Source organism: Ahaetulla prasina, chromosome 1 (assembly GCF_028640845.1).
Source record: "Ahaetulla prasina isolate Xishuangbanna chromosome 1, ASM2864084v1, whole genome shotgun sequence".
Lineage (NCBI taxonomy): Eukaryota > Metazoa > Chordata > Lepidosauria > Squamata > Colubridae > Ahaetulla > Ahaetulla prasina.
In genome coordinates, this window is record NC_080539.1 from 82691404 (window position 1) to 82717558 (window position 26155).

Consider the following 26155-nt stretch of genomic DNA (forward strand, 5'->3'; position numbering starts at 1 on the left):
GTACATAAGGAATCTGTAATTCCTGACCAACACTTTGCAAAGTGTTGGTCAGGCATTACCTAGACCAGGGCTGTCAAACTCCCAGCCCGTGGGCCAGATGCATCATGTGCTGGCCACACTCACACCCACGCCCGGTTTAGTGAAGGGGGAAAAAAGTCCCAATATATCATGTCACACTGCCATGACTTGAGTTTGATACCCCTGACCTAGACTAAAGCTCTTCCAGAAGCTAGATGCCCAGTTTTCCAAACAATCGAAACCAAAATGGCCATGGAGGGCCATGCCATGAACTGGAGAGAGAGATGCCTCAAGTGACCAATAGGATCTGAGCAGATCCCATCCCTGATTTTGTCATCATCTATACTGTCAATGACAACAGATTGTTCTTATGGCTTGGCTCCTTATCAGAAGAAGGGAGATGCTATTTTAACACTGGAACAACTACAGGCACATTCAGGTTTCCTTTTTAGTGGACTGGTTATGAGATGAAAGCCATACCCCTGAGGATATTTCCTTTAAAATGGTAAGCAGGGCATGATCAATGCATGATTACTGGGATTTGAGAATAAGTTCTTGATTTGTTCCTGTTCAAAAATGACAGTTCCCTTTCCAAACTTCACATTTCCGAAAAGATTGGGTGAATGCTACCTCGTTTATCATTTGCAAAATTTTGTTTTAAAAAGATATGTTCTGTAATTGAAGTGGTGGTGGGGGTTGTAAAAATGGAAAGGCCAGATGTGTGAAATAAAAATTGTCCTATTAGGTGCCTAATTTTACCTTCACATCAAAGAACTCTCATTCCTGATTGCTTAATTGTAGCCTATGACTATCATTAAGTGTTGTATCACTAAGTGTTAAATTTTTACCCTATGACTATCATTAAGTGTTGTAAGTGTTGTACCTTGATGAAGGTATCTTTTCTTTTATGTACTTTTATGTACATTTTTATGTACATTGAGAGCATATACACCAAGACAAATCACACTTGGCCAATAAAAAATTCTATTCTATTCTATTCTATTCTATTCTATTCTATTCTATTCTATTCTATTCCTATTCCATTCCATTATTTCTATTTTATTCTATTCTATTCTATTCCATTCCATTATTTCTATTCTATTCTATTCTATTCTATTCTATTCCTATTCCATTATTCTATTCTATTCTATTCTATTCTATTCTATTCTATTCCATTCCATTCCATTCCTATTCTATTTCATTCCATTATTTCTATTCTATTCTATTCTATTATTCTATTCTATTCTATTCTATTCTATTCTATTCTATTCTATTCTATTATTCTATTCTATTCTATTCTATTCTATTCTATTCTATTCTATTCTATTCTATTCTCTCTTATTATTTAAGGCGAGTGGGGGGAAGAGGTACAAAAATAACCTGCAGTTATAAACACCGCGCGGGCCTTTTCCTACCTCCTCTCTCTTCTCTCCTTTCCACGGAGTCACCAGGAGTATTAAAAAAAATCACCTAGAAGGGCGATTTCCTTTGCTCACCTCCAGCCTTCGCCTCTTGCGAGGTTTGCAGCGGAGGGGAATCCTCGAGGGGGGGGGGTGCGCTCTAGGATCGCGCCAAGGTCAAACCGCTTCCGCTCGGCGGCGAGGCATTGTGGGGATTGTAGTGCGGAGGCCCGGCTCTGCGCACACGCTTTCCTGGTCCGGGGCGGGACTTTGGCTTTGGGCCGGCCGCGGGAGGGGCCGGCGAGGGTCTCTGGTGCCGGAGCGAGGGAAGGCGAAGGAGACCTTACCTGTCTCTGCGGGTCCGTCCCGCGTCTGCTCCGAGAGAGGCCGCGACGGCTGGGCAGCGGCCGGCGGCCAATGCGAAATTGGTTGGTACTTCTCTGCCCGTGTGCGGTCGGGGTCGTGCTGCACCTTTGGCTTCTCCTCCTCAGGTGCCCGGCCAGCGGCCCCGGGAAGCAACACCCGGCAGGTAGGTGGCGGAGGCGGGGTGGTGGGGGCATCGCACCCAAGCCTGCACGTTTGCCGCTCTCCCGCAGGGGAGGCGAGGGGTCAGAGGCATCTTGCGCGAGGGCCTCCTTTGCACGGCGCCGCTGTGCCGTCCGTCCGGCTGGCTCAGGGTTTCGGAGAGCGGGGCAGGAGGTAGAGGAGGCGGCGGCCAGCGCCGTTTCCTCCTCCTTGCAGCCAAGCGGTGGGGCAGGGTCGCCCGGGCTCTGGAGGGCAAACCGAGAAGAGGTGGGGCAGTTTCTCAATCTCGCGTCGAGAAGAAGGGAATGGCCAGCAACCCTTCTAAGGCGAACCGAGGCTGCTTGGAGGAATAAGCGAGAAATAAGCGCCAGTATGTGGGTGACGTTGGAGATTCTCAGTTATCCAGGTCATGGTTGTCCCAAGGGTGCTTTTTTTTCCAAGAGGCAACTGGACTTTCTTGATTTTCTTTGAAGACTTTTCGCTTCTCATCCAAGAAGCTGCTTCTTCAGAGCAGGAGAAGCTTCTTGCAGGAGAAGCAAAACGTCTTCAAAGAAAACCCAGAAAGCCTAGTTACCTCTTGAAAAAAACAACAATCCAGCACCTTTAGGTATGTTGGTGTCTTTCATGGAGGAAAGAGCTTGGAGGGCAGAAGGTTTGGATCAGGGGAGGTACCCTTTCACCAGGCAGGAGAAAAGGTGCAGGATTGGGATATTCAGTCCCCCAAAGGTTTGAAGAGGCACTTGATAAAAGTAAGAGGGAAATGGCAGATGCTGAAGAACAGAGTGGGCTTGATAAGTATATTTGAATTTTTGTTGTTGTTGCTTTTTTTGACTAGTTCTACCAGCTGGAGGCATATGTTTGCATAACTGCAATTCTTCAAACAGTTAAGGTCAAAAATCCTTGCTAATCTACTGCAAATTAGATACAGCTGCCAGTAGATATGAATAATTTTTGCTCATTCCTGTTGTGGAGTAAAATATGGAGCAGGAGTTGAGAAATAAAATAAAAGAAATTAGATTGCTTTCCATAGAGACTTTCCTTCAAGTCAGAGCTTAGCTTCTGGCCATTTCATGGGAACGTTCAGGCAGGGTTTTGTTGACAGCTGTAGGGAAGGAGATGTTTACTGCTTTCGGAGATATTATTTCCACTTCCCAGAGTAACCTATAGTTCTGGTGTTCCCATATATGAGAAACTTGTGGCTATCTGGGGTACAGAAGAGTGAGTAAATGTCACAATAAAAGTCTTATTTAGTAAGTGTTGTGATGGGTGACTTCTGTCAATCCTAGCAGTTATAATTAGTCAGGTTTTGAGACGGTTAGGGCATTCTCTTTGCCTGAATTTAATTTTTTGCAATTTTTTCAGTGATTTATGAATGACCTTGTCTTTATAATCAAAGATAATTTAAAACTTGAAAGCATAATATCTACAAAGCAGTGTTTCTCGACAATTTCAACTCTTAGGATCTCACGCAAGCCTGAAAAAAAAGATATAGCAGTTTAAAAAGTAGTTGTGTCTGCAGTCCCCTAAATGTCCTTTCAAATCACTTTGAAGTTTGCAAATCTCTTTTTTGTGTGGGTATGTATTAGCAAGAAACTTCACTCCCCAAAAAGGGCAAGGCCAGAACAAAAAATAAATACGTTTCTCAAAGTACTATCTTCTTTGGGAGAAACAGCCAAAGAAAGGAGAATAACAAAGAGTTATTCGTAAAAGAAGAGGGAAAATAGAAAATAGAAGTTTTATTTTTATCAGTTCTAAGATTATATTCTCCCCTCCCACAATTCACAGATATTATATGGGAGAAAACTTCATTTTCCTGTTGGGTAAATACCATCTGTTCATATCACCTTCCTCTTATTTTGGCCAAGCAATTTTTCTTTTCAAGATCTTGAGTTTTAGTCAAGTATTATTATTTCTCCTTCCAGAGTAATGGTAGAAGGCAGAAAGCTAATAAAAAATACAGACCTCCACAAACACGTTGAAGTTTTCTGTTACAGATTATTAAATAGAAGCATGAGTGAATTGAAATCAAATTCCTCAAACCACTTAGGAAGCAGATATAATGAATAATTAAGTTATCTGTCTTTTTTAAAGTGTCTCTAGAAAAATAGATAATCTAAGGAACAAAAAGGTTTACAGAGCTTCTGTGATTGAGCACCCTGAGCTATTGTGTGTCCAAGACAAATTTCTTGTATGTCCAATCAGACTTGGCCAATAAAAATTTTTATTCTATTACTTGCCACATCTGATTAAAGTCTTCTCAGAATTTTTTTCAAATACCCCAGATGATGAAATAAAAACATATTGTCCATCAAAAACAATCCCTTGTGTTTCAGTGCTAAAGGTATAGCTTTTGCAGCTGGACTTGCTCATTATGTGCCAATAATACATTTCATTCAATTTTGATTTAAGAAGTTGTGTGAATTAGCCATGGTTTATAGCTTGGCAGCTGTGCAAACTCATCTGATCATAGTGAATAAACTACTGTAGTAGCCTGGACTACTGCAATGCTCTCTACATGGGGCTCCCCTTGAAGAGCACCCGGAGACTTCAGCTAGTCCAGAATGCAGCTGCGCGGGTTATTGAGGGAGCGGTTCGGAGCTCCCACGTAACACCTATCCTGCGCAGACTGCACTGGCTACCTGTTGTTTTCCGGGTGTGCTTCAAGGTATTGGTTACCACCTTTAAAGCGCTCCATGGCTTAGGACCGGGTTATTTACGGGACCGTCTACTGCCGGCCTTGATCTCCCATCGCCCGGTGCGCTCCCACAGAGAGGGACTCCTCAGGGTGCCGTCAGCCAAACAGTGTCGACTGGCGGCCCCCAGGGGGAGGGCCTTCTCTGTGGGGCTCACCCTGTGGAACGAACTTCCCCTCGGACTTCGACAACTACCAGACCTTAGGACCTTTCGCCGCGAACTTAAAACCTATTTATTTCGTATGGCTGGACTAGCTTGATTTTTTATCTTTAAATTTTAATTGACTTTTGATGGGTTTTTAAAACTTAAACTTTTGTAATTTTATGGGGGTGTATGTTATTTTAATATTTGGGCAAATTTGAATCAGTTTTTTAAGGGTTGTTTTTACTATTGTGTATGTTTGTATTTTATCTGCCTGTTCACCGCCCTGAGTCCTTCGGGAGAAGGGCGGTATACAAATTAAAATATTCTATTCTATTCTATTCTATAGTTTGTGATATTTGAATCCAGTTCCATTTCATTATTTAGATTTAAAAAAAAAAGAACCCAAGACAAATTCTTACATAAAAATAGCTATAATCATCTGTGGATTTTGGCAAGTTACTGGATCCTGTTCCTTTCTCTTGACCACACATAGAATCATGAAAATCTCTGATTTCCTCCCCAAATTTAGACTAGGAATGGGGAGAGGAAAACAGCTTTCTTTTGGTAATGAGTTTCTCAGGGATTTAGCGATTTTCCATTTAATGTTCTCATAACTACAGCAACAATATCTGTCTCCTTTCTTCCAACAGCAGGTGCATAAGCAAGATGCTCAAGTAATTAACATTCAACTCCAGGCATTTTTGGATGACGTTGATTCTCAGGATCCATTTCAATCCAGATTTAAGTGCAGTTTTGAGACAGAAACAGTCATGATTTCCCCAGGGATGGCATTTACCAATAAAGAGACAGAACTCTTTTAGCCTCTCCTGAATCTCTCAGTAGCTTTCTTATCATCAATCACAGTGTATTTCTGAAATGGGCATCTAAGTTACAGATATAATTTTTTGGTGATTCTGCTTCTGTTCAGGTGTCTAATTTGATATAATTATGCTGAAGGATTACCAATTATTAGAAGGTAATATTTGAGGGTTTTCTAGATCTCTATTTTATCTCACATGTTTTATTACTTCTGCATGTAACTGCTGCAGAGATTACGGTATAGGAGGATGTAGGCTGAGACATCCACAGCATATGGCTGAAGTTCAGTTATTTTTGTAATTTCACCTCATTCAAATGGAGACAGTGAATGTCCTGAATCAGTGTCCAACTGAGTAATGGACTGGACAGAGACCAAAGTTCAGTCCAGAAAGTTAGATGTGCATTTAGTGAGAAATTCGTCTGCCAAGTTTTTCTCTTCATAAACTACACTACTTTCAATTCTCTTTCTGAGGGCATTTCAAAACATGACTCTTGCTATTAAAGTCCCAAATAATTAGGGGGCAGTGTACAGTGTCTGGTGGAATTATTTTCCCATGTATACTTATATCTTTGGACCATCTCTGGGATTTCTTCTTTAGATACCTCTGTTGACTGAAGTTAAATGAGTGACTATAAGAGAATGGGCGATCGTTTTAGCTGTTTTCATTTTGTCTATGAAATTTCTGTTCAGAAAGGCTTGTCTGGCCCCCCACATGCTTTTGAATGCAAAATTGAGATATTTCTGTCATTTCACACATCGTTGATTTAAATAACTGATTTATAGAAAAACATAATCCTTTGTCTTAGGTAAATAAACCTAAGTAAATGCTATTTTTATGCATCTTATGTTCTTCATACTGATTTTGTTGAACTCTGTTATGCTTTCTTTTTATGAAATACACCCATGGAAATGTAATACTGTGATAAAGTAATTGATCAGTCTTTCTGGGGATGATGGAATTCTCACTGATGAACAAAGAAGAATTATAAAAGGAGGGCAGTTTCCATTAACATAGCTGCTCCCAAGGAAAACACATAAATATGTATAACGCTAATTCAGACTACATATCTTCTTATTCATATTGTTCATTGGTTTTCAGCTTATTAGCAAATAATTTCTTTTTGTTATAAAATAAAATATTAGTTGAAAGGAATCCAATTGTGTTTTTATCCAATTTTTCTGAATTAAAGAGGGCAGCATTGATAATCTTCATAAATGTACTATATTAAAAGACAGATATAGTTGGAAGATCATCAAGATCCATATTAGAATTGAAACACACAATTTGTTGATTTTTTTGGAGTTCATACTAAAATTAAAACTCTGAAATTATATCTTGTACATTATGTGCAGCCATTTTTCTAAACAGAGTTGGCATTTAGTTGACGTGACACTTAATTCTTTTTATTCACAATTTAAGCAGAATGAGATGAAACTGATCTTTTGCCAGGGCTAAATATAAATCTGAATATACCCATTATACAATAATTTATTAAAAATAAACCATGAATACATGCTGTCATCCATGATGGAGTGTAAATTACTTGTCTTGTTTATTGGACTTATGAAATCATAACAGTTAAAACTAAATCACTGTATTTAATGATAATCGGGTATAGATATGTATATCTGAATATAGTATGTATCTGCAGGTTGGGAACCTGTGGCTCATTAGATGCTTCTGAAGTATATTTCCTAGCATTCCTCACCATTGTTATTGCCAGATAAAGCTACTGTACAGGGAAATGTAATTCAGTAATATCTGGGAAGTCTTGTTTCCTATCTTCCTGAAATATTTATGATGCATGGATATCGCTCATATTCTGCTCCTTGATTAACAGTTGTATTGATTATATTAACAACTTAGCTTCTCGTTTTTAGAATCATTTCATTACCTCTAAGCTGTATTTGTGTTACCATCTAATTCAGGGGTGTCAAACTTGCGTTGTCATGGCAATGTCACGTGCCATATTGCAATTTCCCCACCCCCCCCTTTGCTAAATTGGGCATGGGCATGGCCGCACGTGACGCATCTGGCCAGCGGGCCGCAAGTTTGACAACCCTGATTTAATTTTTTGATATGTTTGTGTTAACATACAGCAAATAAATATTAATCTTTTAAGGAAGAGAATATAGTGTTTTGTAATATAGGAAACACACACAATATATTCTTTTCCCTATTCTTATATATTTATATTCAATTCTTTGTATTAATTTTTTAGTTATCAGGATATGTGAAACTATTTCCAGTATCTTGTTCTAAATTTAAGTAAATATTTTCTTCTAAAATTTTTTTTTCTCATTTTATATGGATTTGGCTAAAATGTTTACAAATAATTGAAATATGTCTTTTTTAATAACATTGATCTGCATTCTTGTTTCCTTATTTCTCTGCTAAAATATTTGTAATTTATACTTCTTAGGTCTACTGGCTTTCTTTCCTCACTGGAAACCAAAACATTATGATGTTATTGTAGGGATACTCTCTGCACGACACAATGATGGATTGCGGAATGCTATAAGAAATACTTGGTTTAGGCATTTGAAGCAGCATCCAACTTTAAGCCATCGGTAATTCATCGTTCTTACTGCCTTCATTCAAGAAGATGCAAATCTAACACTTATAGATTCTCATTGGTTTACATGAATTATTTCAAGAAAGTCTTAGCATCATTTGAATAAGAGCCCAAAATTTATATTAAACAGAATGCTTACATGACCTTTCCTTTCCTTTCCTTACATGGCCTTATCAAGAAAAATCTTGTTTTTCTTAATAGTTTCAATGACATTAGCCTGTATAATTAGAATTTTTCATACATACATACATACGTTTTACTATTTGAAAAAAAAGGTAGCAGAACTGGACTAACAGAAAAAATAAATGTTGTTAATCTTGTTTTAGTGTCCTTGTGAAGTTTATAATTGGTACACATGGATGTGATGTGCCAGTAGAAGACAGAGAAGATCCTTATTCATGCAAACTTCTAAATATCTCTAATCCAGGTAAGAACTGAAGGTTTTTGGGGAAAAAAGATACACTGTATGACATTCCTATAATCAGTCATAGAAAATATTGTAGCTGCTACAACTTCCTATCCACAGAAGTATTGTTAAATGCAGTTAAATAGGAGCTCTGATATTTTCATGTAGTTGTGATAGTTAACTTTTTCATTGTAATGAGCCAGAAATAAGCTACAATCTCAACTATCCATGTTAATTTTAATAATGTTTGAAGTATATGCGATATTGTTCTAAACGGGTGTCAAACTCACAACAACACATTATTGTCATGTGAGGTATTGCAACTTCCCCCCTTCATTAAAATGGGTGGGTGTGGCCAGCGTGTGACGCATCTGGCCCGCGGACCACAAGTTTGACACCCCTGTTCTAAACTGTGTTCTATGTTAAGGATTAAGGTGTAAATGCTGTTTATGCACTATGCCTGCTCTAGATGGTATAGAAATATAGAAAGTTTCCTTTTATGGTAAAATAAGAATACCTGAAAGAGTTACTGAGTCTTGACTGCTTTCTTCTTATTTTAGATGAGCTTGGTTTGCCCTCTTTCTTAATTTTTTTCATTAGTTTTAAATCAAGAAATTGAAGCCTTCACTTTGCCAGAGGATGATACTTCGGTGCTCTCAGAAGACAGAGTTGTCACTGTGCATTTCAAAGTCCTTTATCCGATTGTCATCACCAGTCTTGGGGTATTCTACGATGCTAAGGGTGTTGGATTCCAGAGAAACATTACAGTGAAGCTATACCAAGCAGAACAAGAGGTATGCCATGTTCCAGTAATTGTCTTAATAGAATAGACCAAAACCATAGTCTCTTTAGGTGTGGAACTAAGCAGGGATTATTAAAGAGATAGTAGATATTCATGAAGAATGAACAGACAAAATGGCTTGTGGTACTGTTATCTGCAATTCATTTGACAAGTGTGTTTCTTAATCGTTTTAATTGGGGCAATCAGAAGTAGCTTCTAAAACAGAGTAAGTGGGAATAATGGGGGATGGGTGGGTAAGTGAAGGACAAGTAATCACTAATATGTGTTATATATAGTGCAGGGGTCTCCAACCTTAGTAACTTTAAGGCTTGTGGACTTCAACTCCCAAGGTTCCTCTGGGAGTTGAAGTCCACAAACCTTAAAGTTATTAAGGTTGGAGACCCCTGATATAGTGTGTGAGCATTTGAGGACCAGATTGTTGGGGGCAATATGCTGACTCTAAACTGCTTAGAGAGGGCTATACAGCACTGTGAAGTGGCATATAAGTGCTATTGCTATTCAGAAATCTGAATATAGCAATATGGTAGGAACAATAGTTACGTCCAATTTTTTTGAAGTCTTCATTCTGTACTGGACTACTCATGGCACTTTAAGGAAAGAAAGACCTGAAAAAACAAAAAACATTTAAACTTTAAAGCAAATAATAAAATGTAGTTTCCAGGTCTTGAGCCACAGTTTGTCAAGAATTTCTAAGCAAAACAATGGGAAGGGGAAACTGGAGACTGTGTCTCAGTCACCTTGTTTTACATCTGCACTAAGTATAAAAGAATGCTGTTATTTTCCGAGTGTCCTTTTGAATGGATGGCTTTGTTTATTGGATTTTTGTAAACTACATCTCAAAAGTTTGCACATTGTAAAATGGAATCTAAATACAGCAGCAATGTGATCTTGTAGCCTCTTCAGAAATAAATCCAACAAAGCTCAGTGGGGCTTACCACTAAGTAGATATGTAAAGCATTGCAGCCACAATATGAATACTAAATAAACTCCCTTGCCTTGCAGTACTTATTAAAGGCAGAAATTCTTTACCTTTTTCTCAGCTCTGGTTCTGTCAATGCATTGCTGTAGCAGATGAATTCTGCTACACGGCTTTTCAGAAGTCCATTGTGAATCAAAGTTCAATCTTGTGGTCAGCATTCTGCTACCATAATACATTTTAATACAATTATTTGAAAGAACAGGTTGAAACTTTAGCTTTAAGGAAGGTACTCATAGAATTTAATCTCGGAATTGCTTTCAAAATAGACCAGTGTTGCAATTAGCAGCTTGAGAGGGCATTATAGGTAGGTTTATACTTAGTGGTTCATGAGTAATCTGACTGACTGCGTGATAAGATTTTAAATATTTCAGACCTATCCCTTGCCTGTGTTACACAGTAAACATTATTTAGCATTCAGATACAATTCAACTTTGATTTAATACAGGGAAAAGTATTGTATTTGAATGCTAAATAATGTTTACTGTGTAACACAGCCAAGAGATATGTGTGACATGAAAATTGGTTTCATCACTGGTACATTTTTTCTCTATGGCTATGAAATGTTAATTCACTATCACCAGGTGTCCATAGATTAACATGTTTCCTTTCTTGGGGTGAATGCCTGGCATTTGCAGAGAAGTGTATTGCTTATCACCCTCTAGAGCAGGCGTCCTCAACCTATGATCCATGGCCCACTACTGGGCCGCGGGCCAATCACCACTGGGCTGCGTGAAGGGTCGGCCGTGTACATGGCCCCACTCACGCGAGCCTTGTTGAGGGCGCTTGTGGCCCCACTCACACGAGCTTCATCGTAGATACTCGCGTGTTGTGTCTCGCTCGCTTTCCCCGCAGCCGGGTCCCTCTTATCTCCTGCTGAACGCTGAGGAATGTCCTGGCATGCCTCCAGGCCCCAGCCCTGGCACCATGCCCAGACAGGCCGAGCAAGAAGAAGGGCCTGACGTGCCTCCAGCCCCAGCCCTGGCTCCATGCCCAGGCAAACGGCGCAACTAGACCCCTCCCCCTCCCCCACAGCATGTGAGCCTGAGGAATGTGAATTACCAACAGCTGGAGCCTGGAGAGATCCTCGCTTTAGGAGAATTGATAGGCGACGTCAGCAAAAGGAAGGGAGGGGCAGGCCTGGATAAGTGCTGAGTCATGGAGCCACACCCCATGGCCTATATAAAGGATCTGCTTTCTGGCATTCTCTGAGTCAGGCAAAGTCTACCTTGGATTGCTGAAGTCACTTCCTGGTTTCCTGCCTGCCTTGAGAACTTTGTAGGACTTTGGCAGAGCTGCAGAGGCACGCCTGATACGGACTTCCCCGACCCGGCCGTCAGCGGAGGAGTGGGACACGACATCGCGGCTCTACTCTCATGAGTGTTGTTGCCGGTGCTTGCGGCTCCACTTGCACAAGTATCACCATGAACGTCATAGGTGCTTGTGTGTGCACGTATGCGCACATGTGCTTGTCCCTCCCACAAAATCATCCCCACTTTCCCCCTTGCCCCTGCTCCGGGCTGCCAACCTGGAAAGGTTGGGGAACTCTGCTCTAGAGAGTTTTTGTTTATGTTGTAACTTGGATATGGTAAGAAGCGGTAGTCTTCCGAGCTGTGCGAGCTGTGTGAGCAGTTTTTTCTAAAGGACAAATAATAGAGGAATCTTCAGCATATACTAGAATGTGCTAGTTTTAAAGAGATAAAAGGTGGATTATGATAAAGTTACTATTTAGGTTGGTAAATAGTAACATTGAATTACTACTGGTAATAAAAATTTATTTTAATGGAGGGGTGGATTAATGCATTTTTATATAGACATATACACCTCTTAAAAAGTTGTATTTATGATTGTTAGGTAGATTAAAATATCAACATTATTTTTGTTTTGACTGTGATTCATTTCAGTGTGAGAGAAATTGACTATAGCAATAAAGTTTTGCCACCGTCTCCAAAATATATGAAACTTCTTAAAGCATGTATTAACAGAAAAACAGAGTTGGAAGGGACCTTGGAGATCTTCTAGTCCAACCCCCTGCTCAGGCAGGAAATGGTTGACAAATGGTTGCCCAATCTTTTAAAAACTTCCTGTGTTGTAGCATTCAAAACTTCTGGAGGCAAGTTGTTCAAACATCTCTGTTTTCAACAACATAGTAGCGTTTTTGTATCTGTTAAGAGTAGGATACTAAAAGGCTTGAATTTATCAAAATTGCATCATCATACATAAAAGTGGTTTATGTGTTTTGCTTTGTTTTAAGATCGAGTTATGGTTTTTATTTCATGAACTGGCCAAGAAGATGTGACTTTTCATGAATGATTTTCCTGGCTCACAAATGGGTTACTTATTATTTCCATAGGAGGCACTCTTCAGCGCTCGTTTTAGTCCACCTAGTTGTGGAGTACAAGTGAGTAGACTTTGGTACAAACCTGTGGAACAGTTCATTCTGCCAGAGGTATGTGCAGTGTATTTATGGGGCATACTGTACATTGATTCTTTCTCAATTCTTTTTTCATTTATTCATAATTGCTCAGTATTTTGTTGTAATTAATAAAAAATGGATTAAGGACTCACATAGGACCTGCTAATCATCTTTTTGATCAGAAATTTAAAGATCTTGATGCTAATCATTTATTTTTCACATTTCTGAACCATCTCTCTTGAAGAGTAACTTATTAAGAGCTTAATAACATCATATAAATCAAATATAAGCTTTCCTGAATTTGTTTTCTGAGATTTTCGCGGGTGTTTGTATGTAGGTCTTTGGTTATTCGGGTTTTCTCCCGCGTAAAATTGGAAGTGTCTTGGCGACATTTCGACGAAGTCTCATTCGTCATCTTCAGGCTTCAGCTTCGTGCTTCTGGGAGCAATGTGTGATTGCAGCTGTTTCTTCCTTTTTAACTGCTGAATTCCTGAATTTGTTTCCACATGTAGTATAGAAGCATAATTTTACGTAAGTTTTGCTCAAGAGGTGAATACAAAAGGTATTATATTGCATTCTGGAATTATATAGTTTAAAGCCTTTATCATTATACAGTAGATGGTGACTAGATCAGGAAAAATAACCAGATGGATTTAGATTCGAAATCGAGATCAAGTGAGGACAACTTGTGAACTCTGGAGTAAAATTCTGTTTCAAAGCCTGATTTCTATAAAGCTAGCCAACTTTATTCATTCAGGCATGAACAATCAGTTCCATAAATGTTCAAACTCGCTGCTTTATTTTTCTCTGCCCATAAAACAGGAATCTCCTCAAACAGGCAGCTTTAACCTGGGAAAAACCAGATAAAGCTCAAAGGCATTTGGGAGAGGTCATACCTTTCCCTCTTGCATTTATGTAGTGAGTCCAGGCTAATTCCCTGCTTCAGCCCTCTTCCTGACTGGGATAATTGCTCTTCAACAGTTCATGGCTCTAATTCTGAGGCTGATTTTTTTAAAAAAACATTCTGCTAAAGGGTATAGAAATCATTCAGTGAAAAAAATGTGTGTAGAAAAAGTATGTTGATCTGAGATCTTACAAGATTGACTAGGTGCTGAGATCTCCCAGAGACTGATTACATTTATTTTAAAGTTGAAATAATAAAAAAGAACAAAAATGCTGCTGGCAGTACTTTTTCCCTCCAGTTTAAGTGGCATGATGCTGGATAGCTCTTGGAAATGACAAGTTGACCACTCCTGATTTAAGCTATGACCAATGAACAAGACAGAATTATGAACCATTGTTTTATCTGGCTTACTTTAATAAATGATAGTTTAAGGTAAATATATGCCACTGGGCTTAGACCTAATGGAAGATTTTTGTTAATTTAAAAGTGGAATTAAAAACTCTGCTGTCCTTGCGGATTTGCCAGAGGAGAAAAGTAAGATCAGGCCATAAGAATAGTCAATGAAGGGTTTTCCATTATAGGTTATAAATCCTATAATCTATGATTAGGTGTGTCTGTCTGGACTTTAGTAAGAATTATACTCCAGAACATTTGAAGTATTTACTTTAGCAAAAATGAACTTTAAAACATTTGTGCTGGTTTCAAAGAATAGCAACATTGTTTTTTAGTGAAATTAGGTTTTTATATGTTGAGAAGATGCTGCCGACTGAATATCATTAACTACAAACACAAAGGGCTTTGTTTGGAAGAGAGCGTTTCTGTTCAGTTTGTGCTATGGTACTTACTGCCAGGCAGCTATTCAAATTTTGAGATTAGGGATGGAAGAGAGGATTGTGGATTCAAACAGCAATGTTTTTTGGATTAAGACATTTCTAAATTGTTAATTTAGGAGCGCAATGAGTGCTAATTAAATGCTTATCCATTAATTAGACGTTAGCCACATTATTGTATTTAAGAACAGTAATACAAAAGTTACATTTGCCATAATTTTCAGAAACTTAATAGTTTTAGCAAAAATGAACTTTAAAACATTTGTGCTGGTTTCAAAGAATAGCAACATTGTTTTTTAGTGAAATTAGGTTTTTATATGTTGAGAAGATGCTGCCGACTGAATATCATTAACTACAAACACAAAGGGCTTTGTTTGGAAGAGAGCGTTTCTGTTCAGTTTGTGCTATGGTACTTACTGCCAGGCAGCTATTCAAATTTTGAGATTAGGGATGGAAGAGAGGATTGTGGATTCAAACAGCAATGTTTTTTGGATTAAGACATTTCTAAATTGTTAATTTAGGAGCGCAATGAGTGCTAATTAAATGCTTATCCATTAATTAGACGTTAGCCACATTATTGTATTTAAGAACAGTAATACAAAAGTTACATTTGCCATAATTTTCAGAAACTTAATAGTTTTGGCAAAAACATTTAAATGCCCATTTTATTCTTATTTTATAGATGCTCCCTCTATTACACTTCAAGTGAGTCTAAGCAAATAATTTGAGGAGAATTTGATTCCAGATGTTGCTCCATAGATGGCTGGAGTTGAGGCTGTATATATAACCTTGGCCCCAAGTAGCAGGTAGATGTTCTGACAAGGAAAATACATAGTCAAATTTGGCTGGTTCATAAGTTCTCATTATTGACCAGAAGTGCTCATATACTTGTCTCTTGGCAAGATAACTAACTGCACTTATTATGGGGCTGTCAATGAAGATGATTAAGAAGGCAGAGCTGGCATAGAATGCAACTCCCTTCCCATCAGCTGATTGATCTGATACATCAGAATGTCACTAATTTTACAGGAGCTATGTTGCTAATTGGCTTCCAGATTAATTCAAAGTCTTAGTTTTTACTTACAAAACCTTTTATGACTTAGGTCCTTGTTAGCTTTGTGACTGTCTACTCCAGGTAGAATTTTTTTGCCCAATACATGCAAGCCGAGGAGAATGCTCTGGTTTCCATTCTCGCTGGAGATTAGAAGTTAGGGCCTGGAGGATAGTCTTCTCTGTGGACTAGCTTGCTCTTGAGGTTATAATAGTTTATTCCCTTATGTCATTTAGGAAAAAAGCTCTGATTTTCTACACAATCTTTTTAGAGGAAATCTCATATACAGTTTTCAGCATTTTAGTTAATGAGTGGATCAATATTTATGGATTTATGGTGACTATGTATTCTAGTAATCTGCCTAGAATTCATAGAATAGTGTCATATAGAATAATGTAAATTGAAATTATTGTAAAGAAAAATAGCAATATACTGTAGCTTTTCTGCACTAATAGATGAGGTTACAAACTTGTGCCTATATAAAAGAACAGCTATACAGAATAAGATTACGGTTATTCTGGTTTTAGATGAAAATTTACCAGTGTAGATAAAATTCTGTGTATGCTTTGTCAAAAAGAAATTCTAGCATTTTCAGTAGGAATTACTCTAATTGCTAATAGGCGGATCACTCAAGCATTAAATGAATCAGGCTATCATATCCTGGTTAGTTAACTGTAATTTTAAAATGTCTTAGGCACCTGCTGACATATCAAAGTGCCTACATCCTTTGCCTTGTACTGTATCTACAAAACATTTTGTCACCTTTTCATACTAAAAGTGGCTAGATTTCTTTGTTGATTTTTGAAGATTGCAATATTTCAGGAACCACAGATATCAGTGGTCTGTATGCTTGAGACATGTAAAAGAACTCTGGTGTTTTACTAGTGGGTAGTACTTTTTAAAAAAGGATTCTATTTAACCACTTAAGAATTATTCCCCATGATGGACAAATAATAAGCTTTGTCTTATCACTGATTTTTCATTACAAAATATAATGTGCAGCTGTCAGCTCAGTTAGGCATATATTTTGGGCTGTTGAAAGCATTCAGAACAGGTGCTTTGCAAAGAGTCTTAATGTGGGCAAAGCACTATAGAAGCCATATTGTTTGGAATTTTTGCTCAGTTGCTTTGAAGACTTTCTTTGGGGGTTGCTAGTGAAGCAGCTGGGCTGCATACATACGGTATGTAAACACAGTCGGGAAAGCAGCTGCAGAAGCCTTCCAAAACATGTGGGTTCTTCAGTGCTTTGAAGACAGGTGCTTGGCACACTCTGCCCACCCATTGCAAAGTACTTCTTTTGAATGCTTTGCACAGCTCTAGTGTCTATCTGTGTCTGTATCGAAGTTAAATTATAATGCTTTAGATTTATTCTGTCTTCAAATCATTTAAAAAGATTTTTGAAATACATTTATCTAGTGTGTTCACATATTGATATACTGTTAATAGTATATGATGGTTGTTTTGACAGAGTTTTGAAGGCACCATTGTATGGGAAAGCCAGGATCTGCAAGGCCTTGTTTCTAGAAATCTTCATAAAGTGATGGTGAATGATGGCGGTGGTGTCTTCAGAATTATCACGGTCTGTCTTTTTATTCCCATTTCTTTTAAACGAACAAATAACTTTTCTTCAAATGAACAAATTTGTAAATGTTTCAGATTTTTAAATATTTTATTTCCCCTTCTCTCCATATTGTTTTATGTATCTTCCTCTTTCAGTGTTAGATTGCTATAGATATTCACAGTTGAAATATATATCCAGAAATTAAATGCTAATGTTGCCAACTCTTGTAGCTTTTATCCAAGTACTTTATTTAAAGCCACTAATCATGTAAATTTTCTTAATTTAAGGAGGACGAGACATAATTTAGCTAGGAACTATTTCTGAACAATTAGACTAAAACAGTTTTAAGAAAATTAGAACTTGCTGAAGTGTAAAATAGTAATAAAATACCGTAATTCCTTTATATGTTACTATTCACTTTGAATGTTAATGTTCATTAAAAAAGTAACATTTTTGAATTCTTGGTTATTTTCTTGAAAATGTTTCATTACCCAATTAGGTAACATCTTCAGTGCATTATAAAAGTGCAAGAGTGCATTTCAGTATACGGATATATAAAATATGTATTTAATTGATTGATAATGTGCTATCGAGTTGTTTTGGACTCCTAGCAACCACATAGATAGATGTTTTCTATAAATATGTATGTAGTAGAATAGGGGAATGTAGGAGTTTTAGGTTGTTAAAATATATAGTATACACTATTATGCTGTTGTCTTTTGTGGTAAACAATGTATGCCAACTATAGAAAAGGTATAAGAAATAATAAACCAAAGAAATTAAAGGCATGAGATACAGTAAATGAACATAGCTGGATCTAATTTCAGCAACCCTATTTACTGGCTTCTCCAATCTTTTGAACTTGCAATGTGTCCTTGTTTTTGCTACATTTATCCACCACTTTATGCATTCTCTTTTATTCTTTATTACTAAAATGTACATAGAAATATTCAGTGAATGCAATTATTGGGATTGGACTTTTCCCATAAGACCAGAACATGATGCTTGAAAGACTGCAAGCATTCCCAAGGCAGAGACTAATAACAAAGAAATTATTTTTCAAATGCAGATGCCCTACGTAACTACAGCTAATTTGAGACCAAAGTAACCATTCAAAACTCCATATATGACTTCTGTGAGAAGCAGCTGCATGTGCTGTTTCTCCTTTACTAGAGTATTGGATGCCATCCAAAAAAGTGGATTACACCCCCCTCAACTTTTTGTTTGCAGGAGTATTTGGAACTCTCTTATTCATGCTTACTCAATTACAAACATAATTGGGTTGACCCATGAATTATCACCTAAAATATCCTCAGTTAGATTGCAGTTCTAATTCACTGTATACCAGAAGGCAGTGGTCCTCTTGAGTTGTACTTTACAAATCATAGATATAAACTAGAAGGCTCTGTATCCAAAATCATTCTTTTACCCAGAGTTAACTTTGTTTAGACTTCGCAAGTTTGAATTCCACGAAGGCTATGTACAAAATAGAAAACATCTTTTGTTCTAACTCTGACACAAGCCAATGTAATCTAGAAAATGTGCCAGACCATTTGGCCTCGGACACAGTGTAACTGAAACAAAAGCTGGAGTGTATTAGTTGTCCCAGATTATGGCTGAAACAAAAACCAGACCGGTTCAGTGTGATTTTATGAGGTTGAGAAGCCAAGCCTATTATATATCATCCATTCCACATAGCTTGTGGGCCATCCCCCATCTTCCCAATGCATATCTCCTTCCTCCCCCATCTCAATACATTCCACCGGACTGCCAGTCTGCCATCTTCCCCGAACCTTCCTTCCTTGCCCCTTTTCAGCTGCTGCCAATCAGTGCATTTACAGCACACTTGTCCCTTACTGCAGTGGTCACAGCAGGAAAGGGCAGGTTCCGTACATTCCACCAGCTGACCTACCTCTCCTCCAAATTTCTGCCCCTGATGTCCCAATGAGAGATATTTCGTTGGCCGACTTGCCTCCTGAGCTTCCCAGCACCTTCCTCTGTTGTCAGTGTCAATATATATGCTACCATCAAGAAAACCCTGCAGCCTTGAGATTTTTCTGCTATTATCTTTCACCACTGCTGTCTGAAACAATTGTGTTTTGTTCTGTCTCAAGAAAACAAAAAGAATCCAGCATACGACAAAAAACGTCTGAAACATACATGTTTTGATTCAAAGATGGAACACTTGAAAATAATTATTCCTGCATGGGTGTGCTTTGTGCACAGGGTATTTCATATACATTGCTAATTTCCTCATATAGTTTATGGTGTATTATTTCATATTGGGGAGTGGCAGTTCTCTCTATGCATCTATTTTATATGAACTGCAATGAACTAAGATGACCTTGCAAACAAAATGGTATTCTGGCAAAACTCATTTACATCACCAAGGAGTTGCCTCAAAGGAAGTGTCTTCATTTATATTCTTTTCCATTATTAAGGGCTGTTAATCAAATATTAACCATTTAGGTTTGTACAGGTACAATTGACTTTATAGTTTCCAGGATGATCTTAAGGTACCAAGTACTTCAGTACTCTTGAGTCCTGCATCTTGTCCCATATAACCTCTTCTGTCTGGTGACAGTAGCTATTTTCAATCTACTACTGATGTTACTGGTGTTACATTCTAGCTTTTCTCTTCTTCCACTTTTTACCCTTGTGTCCGCATTAATAGTTTAGCTCATGGAACATAAAACAACCAGTTTCAGGGATTGGGACACCAGCTGCTAATTTTAAGGGAAAGAGATAAGGAAACCAGGGGCCCTACAAATGCTGTTAGAATCATAGACTCTGAACAAGGCAGGGTTAAAACAGAAAACTATATGTTTGCTTAAAAGCCCTACAAATATATCAGGTGTTACAAAACATTTAAAATAAACAATAAATTTTGTACAATATTGCAATAATACAGCAGCACTGAAAATAAGACAAAACTTCTGGATGTCTTAATGCTTGAGTAGAAAAAGCACATAATGCTAATCTATAATGAACACATTATGTAAGTATTTAACGATACCTTATGTGTCTGACATATTACTTGATGATGCTTTCAGGATCATAGAATGCATCTTTTGTGACATTGTATACCTACATATGCACATGTTTGTAGGTACATACATTTTTAGAGAGAAAATGTTGGATCTCGGGAGCTGACAAGTTTTGTTTTGTTTGCAGAATGGAACTTTCCTGACATTTCCTTGGCTTGTGGCCTATGTCCCTCTCCCATTAAAAGTTTTAGGAATTTTGGGAATACTAGAGGGAGAAACCGTGAATTATAAATTATCAGAGCACTAAGAAAAATGCTTAGCGATTTATTAAATTTCTATACTATGTACCTCATCTAAGTGGCTTATACCACCATAATAAAGCCATATAAGTACATTTATGTTAAAAACGAATTCTGACATTGCAATCAAATTTATATTTATATCATATTAATTGGGCTAAATAGAATATGTACAGTATATCATGGTATAAATTTTAATTAATTATCTTTTTAAATTGTCCACAATAGGCGGGAGAAGGATCACTACCACATGAATTTACACAGGGTGTGGAGGGGATCGCAGGTGGCTTTATATATACTATTCAAGGTAAGCAACAAAAAATGCTGATGCTTCCTTCTGTTAATGCTAAGCAGGTAGATGAAATGCACCTCAGGTCCAGGTGGCTTAGTGGATGTGCTTTTTCTGATCAGCTGCCTCAGTCTTTGACCATCCTGTCTCACTGAGAATTGTGGCACTTGTCTGACTGCTTAAAATATGGATGGTGAAAAATATAGAGCTATTGTGACATGAAGTGTCCAAACTCTGACTCTTGTGTAGACGTTTGTCTTTGAACCATTTTGCAACATTGGAGGGGAAGAATATTCTGTGGGTTGTGGCTCACTTTGTGAAGGAAGTTGTTTTTAATACGTCTTTAGTCAACTATGCGTGAACTTGAGTTTTCTCATCTTGCAATTTTTTTCTTACTATTATGCAAAATGATATGAATTTAAAGAAACAGCCTTGTTTCTGACAGCAGGCCTTTTCCTGCTTCTATTTCAGAAGGTGAGATACTTTTACAAACCCTGCAGAGTCGCTCTGAAAGATTCCTAAACCATATGAACAAACTAGAAAAGGAGGATGTCTTACTGAAGGAAGAAAGCAACATTTACGACGATATAGTTTTTGTTGATGTTGTTGATACTTACAGAAACGTTCCAGCCAAATTACTGAATTTCTATCGATGGTAAGCTGGAGTGTGGGATGGTGATACCGTATGGGTTTTGTTGGATTTCTGGTATAAAATTAACAGGAGGACACTGAATACAGATAGTCCTTGACTTAGGAGCGTAATTGAGCCTGCAAGTTTGATTGTAGGTTGTGATGGTTAAATGGGTCATCACATGACCATGACTGATTTATCACCTTTTTTGCAGTGGTCATTAAGCAAATGCGATGGTCATAAAACAAACACAGCAGTTGTTGTTCAGCAAACACAGCTGTTATTAAATGAACCCATTGTTCACTATGGGGTGCTTTTTTTGCTGGAAACTAGTAAATGTCATTTTCTGGCAAAAATGTTGTAAATCAAGATTCCTTTTCTTTGCTCCTTCATTTAGTGTAGCCTTCAAGGGTAAGAATGAGATATTCTACAATATGCTGGGTCACAGTTTAATATATTCTTAGAATAAGATTATTGTTTTATTTGCTATTATGGGTTTAATTAAAACTTGATTAGAGTACTTGCCATTCATGACAGATAAGGATGCATATTGACAAATATTTTTCCAGATAATGATAACCCTGATGATTTTGATATAGGACTGTAGAAGCTGCAAGTTTTGATGTCCTGCTGAAGACAGATGATGACTGCTACATAGATTTAGAGGCAATATTTAACAGAATAAAAATTAAAAACTTGGGCAGACCAAATATCTGGTGGGGAAAGTGAGTATTGTTTTCTAATATATTGTGCTATTTATACAGTTAGTATAAAGAATTTCATAGTAATCAAAACAGATGTGCTACAGTTAAAAGTGAGTTGACTGTTAAAAGAAAGAAGGAAAGACCTTTTTAATAGAAAAATCATTTTAAAAACTGTTTTTTTGTTAATGTTCTTTTCTGTAAAACACTTTTGAGAAGACATCAAACAATGATTAAAACAGCTCTAAGAACCTTGTTTCAAAATGTCTTGCTTCATTGACCAAACTATGTTGAGTTAGTTTCATTGGTTCTGCCTGTCCATCTGTAGTCAAGTCCTTAAGGTGGCAAGAAGTATGCATGGATATATGGGTGTTTAATCAAGGAGTTGGAAGGGATTAAAGCCAAAAACTAATATTTCTTTAACAGGATTTTTCCTCTCTTTTTCTTTTTCTTCCAATGCCTGTTTCTGTTTATCAAGCAGTAAACTGCTGGTAAAGGACAAATACTCATAGGAAATCTGAATTCATCTCTCACAAAGGAACTTTAAACAATGAGAATGAAAAGTGAAATCTTGTTTTAAAAGACAGATTTGTGGGGGGGCGATGTTTTGGGGTTCAGGATTGTCTGTTGTGTTGCTAAGCAGAATATTGTACACTGATATTTCTCAATTTACATATTGTTTTTTAAACTTGGCAATTTTAAGATGTGTAAACTTCAATTCCCAAAATTCCCTAGTCTTTTTAATTTTGTTCAAGAGTGGGAGGTCATAATTAGTTGGTTAGGAGATTGTAGTCTACATTGTGAAATAGACAAAAATCTCAGCAGAAGGCAGTGACAAACTACTATTTACATTCTTAATTGCCCTGGAATAAAGTGGAAAAGAAATCCAAATAATTGAATTATTCCTTTAAGGATCTTGAACCTGACTACTGAAGTTACAAGAATAATATTCCAATGGAGCTTTATTTTTTATTTATTTTTCTTCCTCTTTGGAATGTGTTTTAATTGAAGAGTTTAAGTAATGGGTTGTATCCCAAGGTTAAAATGTGGTGACACAGATACTGCTGTCCTTCACATTATAAAACCCTGATTGAAATTATGTCTTGACAAACCTCTCAAAGCTATGAAACGAGTTTGGGTTCTTCTATTACTTAAGTCTCTTGACAAATTATTAAAGGGATCTATTTATCCACCCTATAAGAGGCCAAGAGACAAGCTCGGGAATAAGCACATTACTTCTAAGGAAATGGACAAGAAAATTAAAATGTCTGTTAAGAGTGCTAGAGAAAGAGAGCTTAGGAAAGCTTCCTCATTTGCTTAGATAGGTTAGAGAAGTATTTATTAATTTTTGTATCAAAATTACAACATTTTGGCTTAAGTTTCAGATTAAATTGGGCAGTTGATCGGACTGGGAAGTGGCAAGAATTGGAGTACCCAAGTCCTGCATATCCAGCCTTTGCTTGTGGGTCTGGTTATGTTATTTCCAAAGATGTTGTAGAATGGCTAGCAAGCAATTCTGAAAGACTCAAAGTATATCAGGTAAGTCTTTTGATAGGAGGGGAGGGCATGATTAGAGCAAAGTGGGATTCTACCTTTTGAAGAAACTGGATCACTAATAAAAAACTGGTATTAAAAAAAATAGTCCTTCAAGATTCTTTGTGCAAATTCACATACAGGTAATCCTCAAGTTTTGAATGTAATCGAGCCTGCCAATTACATTTGTAAATCGATGATTCGTAGGAGTGAATCACGTAACCTGAACATGATCACTCCCTGCTTTTGCCCATGTATTCGCTAATCAAATGCGCGGATCATTAAGTGCATGAGGTATCTCAGGTGGGGAAGGCCATGCGGGGCTAGTGATGGAACAGGCTATCCAAGGCCACCCCCACCCATTGAGATACCTCTTCCCATCCTGCTGCACTGGACTCGCCTTGCAAAGATCTGTCTCATTTCTGCAGCGGTTTCTTTGTCACTAAGGGAGAGGAGGACAATTTCCCTTCCAGCATCTGATTGGCTTGCAAATGTTTTTTGTGCCAACAGTGAAAGGTTCTGGGAGTCATGATCTCCTGCGACTTCAGGCACTCATCAGCTTTTGCAGAGAATGGGTGTGTTCTGTCCCCCCCCCACCTCAGTCAGGGAGACATGTGAACTGACTCAATTAGCCAGCAATTTAGTCCACGGCAGCTATCAGCTCTGGCAGCAGACCAGCAAACGTCTGCCAAGGTTTTCTTTATCTTCCCTGATGTTACCGGAGCAACCAGGAAGTCAGGAACAAACAGCAATCCAGGCCAAATGCTCAGTCAAATAGTTCAGCTCAAGTTTTCTCCAGTCAGTTTGTTTTGTCTGTCACGAAGTAGTAGAGCAGCCCCTCCTGCTTTTATACCCTGTGGGGTGTGGCTCTGTGACTCAGCACTCTCTAGGCCTGACCCACCCCTTCTTTTGTTGTTCCTGCCTCTCTTATCTACGAAACCTGGGATCTAACCAGGACTGATTGTCCACAGCTGGGTCTGGAAGCGTTGCTTGGGTGGGGGGAGATACAGGAGACAGAGGCCTCGTCACCTCCTCCACCTGGCTTGCCTCTGGCTCCTGGAGTTAAGCCACAGAGGCTGGCCCTGCAGAGGGGAGCCCCAACAGCCCTTCCCCCTCACTCTCTGAATCACTTTCTGGCAGGGGGCCAGGCCCGGGGGTGGGGTGGGGGCTGGAGCCACAACAGGGTGCCTAAAGGCATGCAAGATCACAGCCCCCAGAACCTTTCACTTTTGTCTGGCATGGAAGGGGGAAACAGTTGTGGGGAGTGAGGGGGAATAGGGTGAATGTTGCAGTGCTTCTGCAGCAGTGGTAAAATGTAAAATTTGTTACTACCAGTTCTATGGGTGTGGCTTGTTGGGGTAATGTGACTGGGTGGGCGTGGCCAACCTTTTTTTTTAACTTTTGAAAGCATTTTTTCTACAACCTCTTCGGCCAAAGATGTAAAAAAAATCCTTTTAAAAGGTTCTGACGATCCCAGCTGAGTTGCCTGATCATCAGAACCTTTTAAAAGCACTTTTTTACAACATCTTCAGCCAAAAAAGTTGGAGAAAAAATGCTTTTAAAAGGTTCTGACAATCCCAGCTGAGCTGCACAATCATCAGAGGCTTTTTTTTACTTTTAAAAGCATTTTTTTGGCCCAAGAAAAAATGCTTTTAAAAGTAAAAAAAAACAAAACCAACCCTCTGATGATCGCGCGGCTCAGCTGGGCATGGGCGGGAGGGATTTTTGCTACCAGTTCTCCGAACCACCTGTTGCTACTGGATCGGGTCCGAACTGGGAGCATTTCACCCCTGCTCTGCAGTCATTCGTACGGGTGAACAACATTTATAATGTTGGGACCATGTCATAAATGCTTGGGGTTATCACGTCACTTCGAGCAGTCACTAAGTGAACTGTCATAACTCGAGGATTACCTGTACTTTTATAAGCTATACGTAAAATCAAAATAATGGAAACATTTGTACACTGGTAGATAGGTGAATGATTGGTATACATAGAATTCTGATTGGACAGAATTTTCATACTGCATTAGACCAGTGTTTTATCAACCTCACTAACTTTTGGATGTTTGGACTTCAACTTCCAGAATTGCCCCAGGCAGCAGGATGGCTGGAGAGATTCTGGAAGTTGAAGCCTTCCCTTTTTGAAAGTTGCTGAGGTTGAGAAATATTGCAATAGACAATCTATACACACACACACACACACACACGCAAAAAGCTATGCAAGATCAGGCCTGATTAATATAGATATGAGATCATAGGAAGGACTGGAGAATTGAAAAAACCTAGGTGACAATGGCAAATGAGCCTCTGGTGGCTCAACAGACTAATGCAGTCTGTTATTAACACAGCTGTTTGCAATTACTGCAAGTTCAAGTCCCACCAGGCCCAGGGTTGACTCAGCCTTCCATCCTTTATAAGGTAGGTAAAATGAGGACCCAGATTGTTGGGGGCAATAAAAGTTGACTTTGTATATAATATACAAATGGATGAGACTATTGCTTAACACAATGTAAGCCGCCCTGAGTCTTCGGAGAAGGGCGGGATATAAATTCAAATAATAATAATAATTTAAAAAAAAAACCCAGTTCCA

At 38.2% G+C, this 26155-nt stretch overlaps 1 protein-coding gene across 3 annotated transcripts in view; it reads left to right on the forward strand.

The window, feature by feature from the left end:
- The first annotated feature begins 1648 nt into the window (after positions 1-1648).
- B3GALNT2 (beta-1,3-N-acetylgalactosaminyltransferase 2) overlaps positions 1649-26155 on the forward strand; it is a 29070-nt gene continuing 4563 nt past the window's right edge. Inside the window, exons 1-10 of one of the 3 annotated variants that reach the window (XM_058166118.1) lie at positions 1649-1947; positions 8025-8172; positions 8504-8604; positions 9184-9377; positions 12715-12810; positions 17031-17141; positions 20638-20716; positions 21170-21353; positions 21929-22054; positions 23410-23569. In XM_058166118.1, the coding sequence (XP_058022101.1) occupies positions 1836-1947; positions 8025-8172; positions 8504-8604; positions 9184-9377; positions 12715-12810; positions 17031-17141; positions 20638-20716; positions 21170-21353; positions 21929-22054; positions 23410-23569 (1311 nt within the window). In that variant the 5' untranslated portion in view covers positions 1649-1835. The remainder of the gene's footprint in view (positions 1948-8024; positions 8173-8503; positions 8605-9183; positions 9378-12714; positions 12811-17030; positions 17142-20637; positions 20717-21169; positions 21354-21928; positions 22055-23409; positions 23570-26155) is intronic. The other 2 variants (XM_058166100.1, XM_058166109.1) reach the window with 2 other exon arrangements.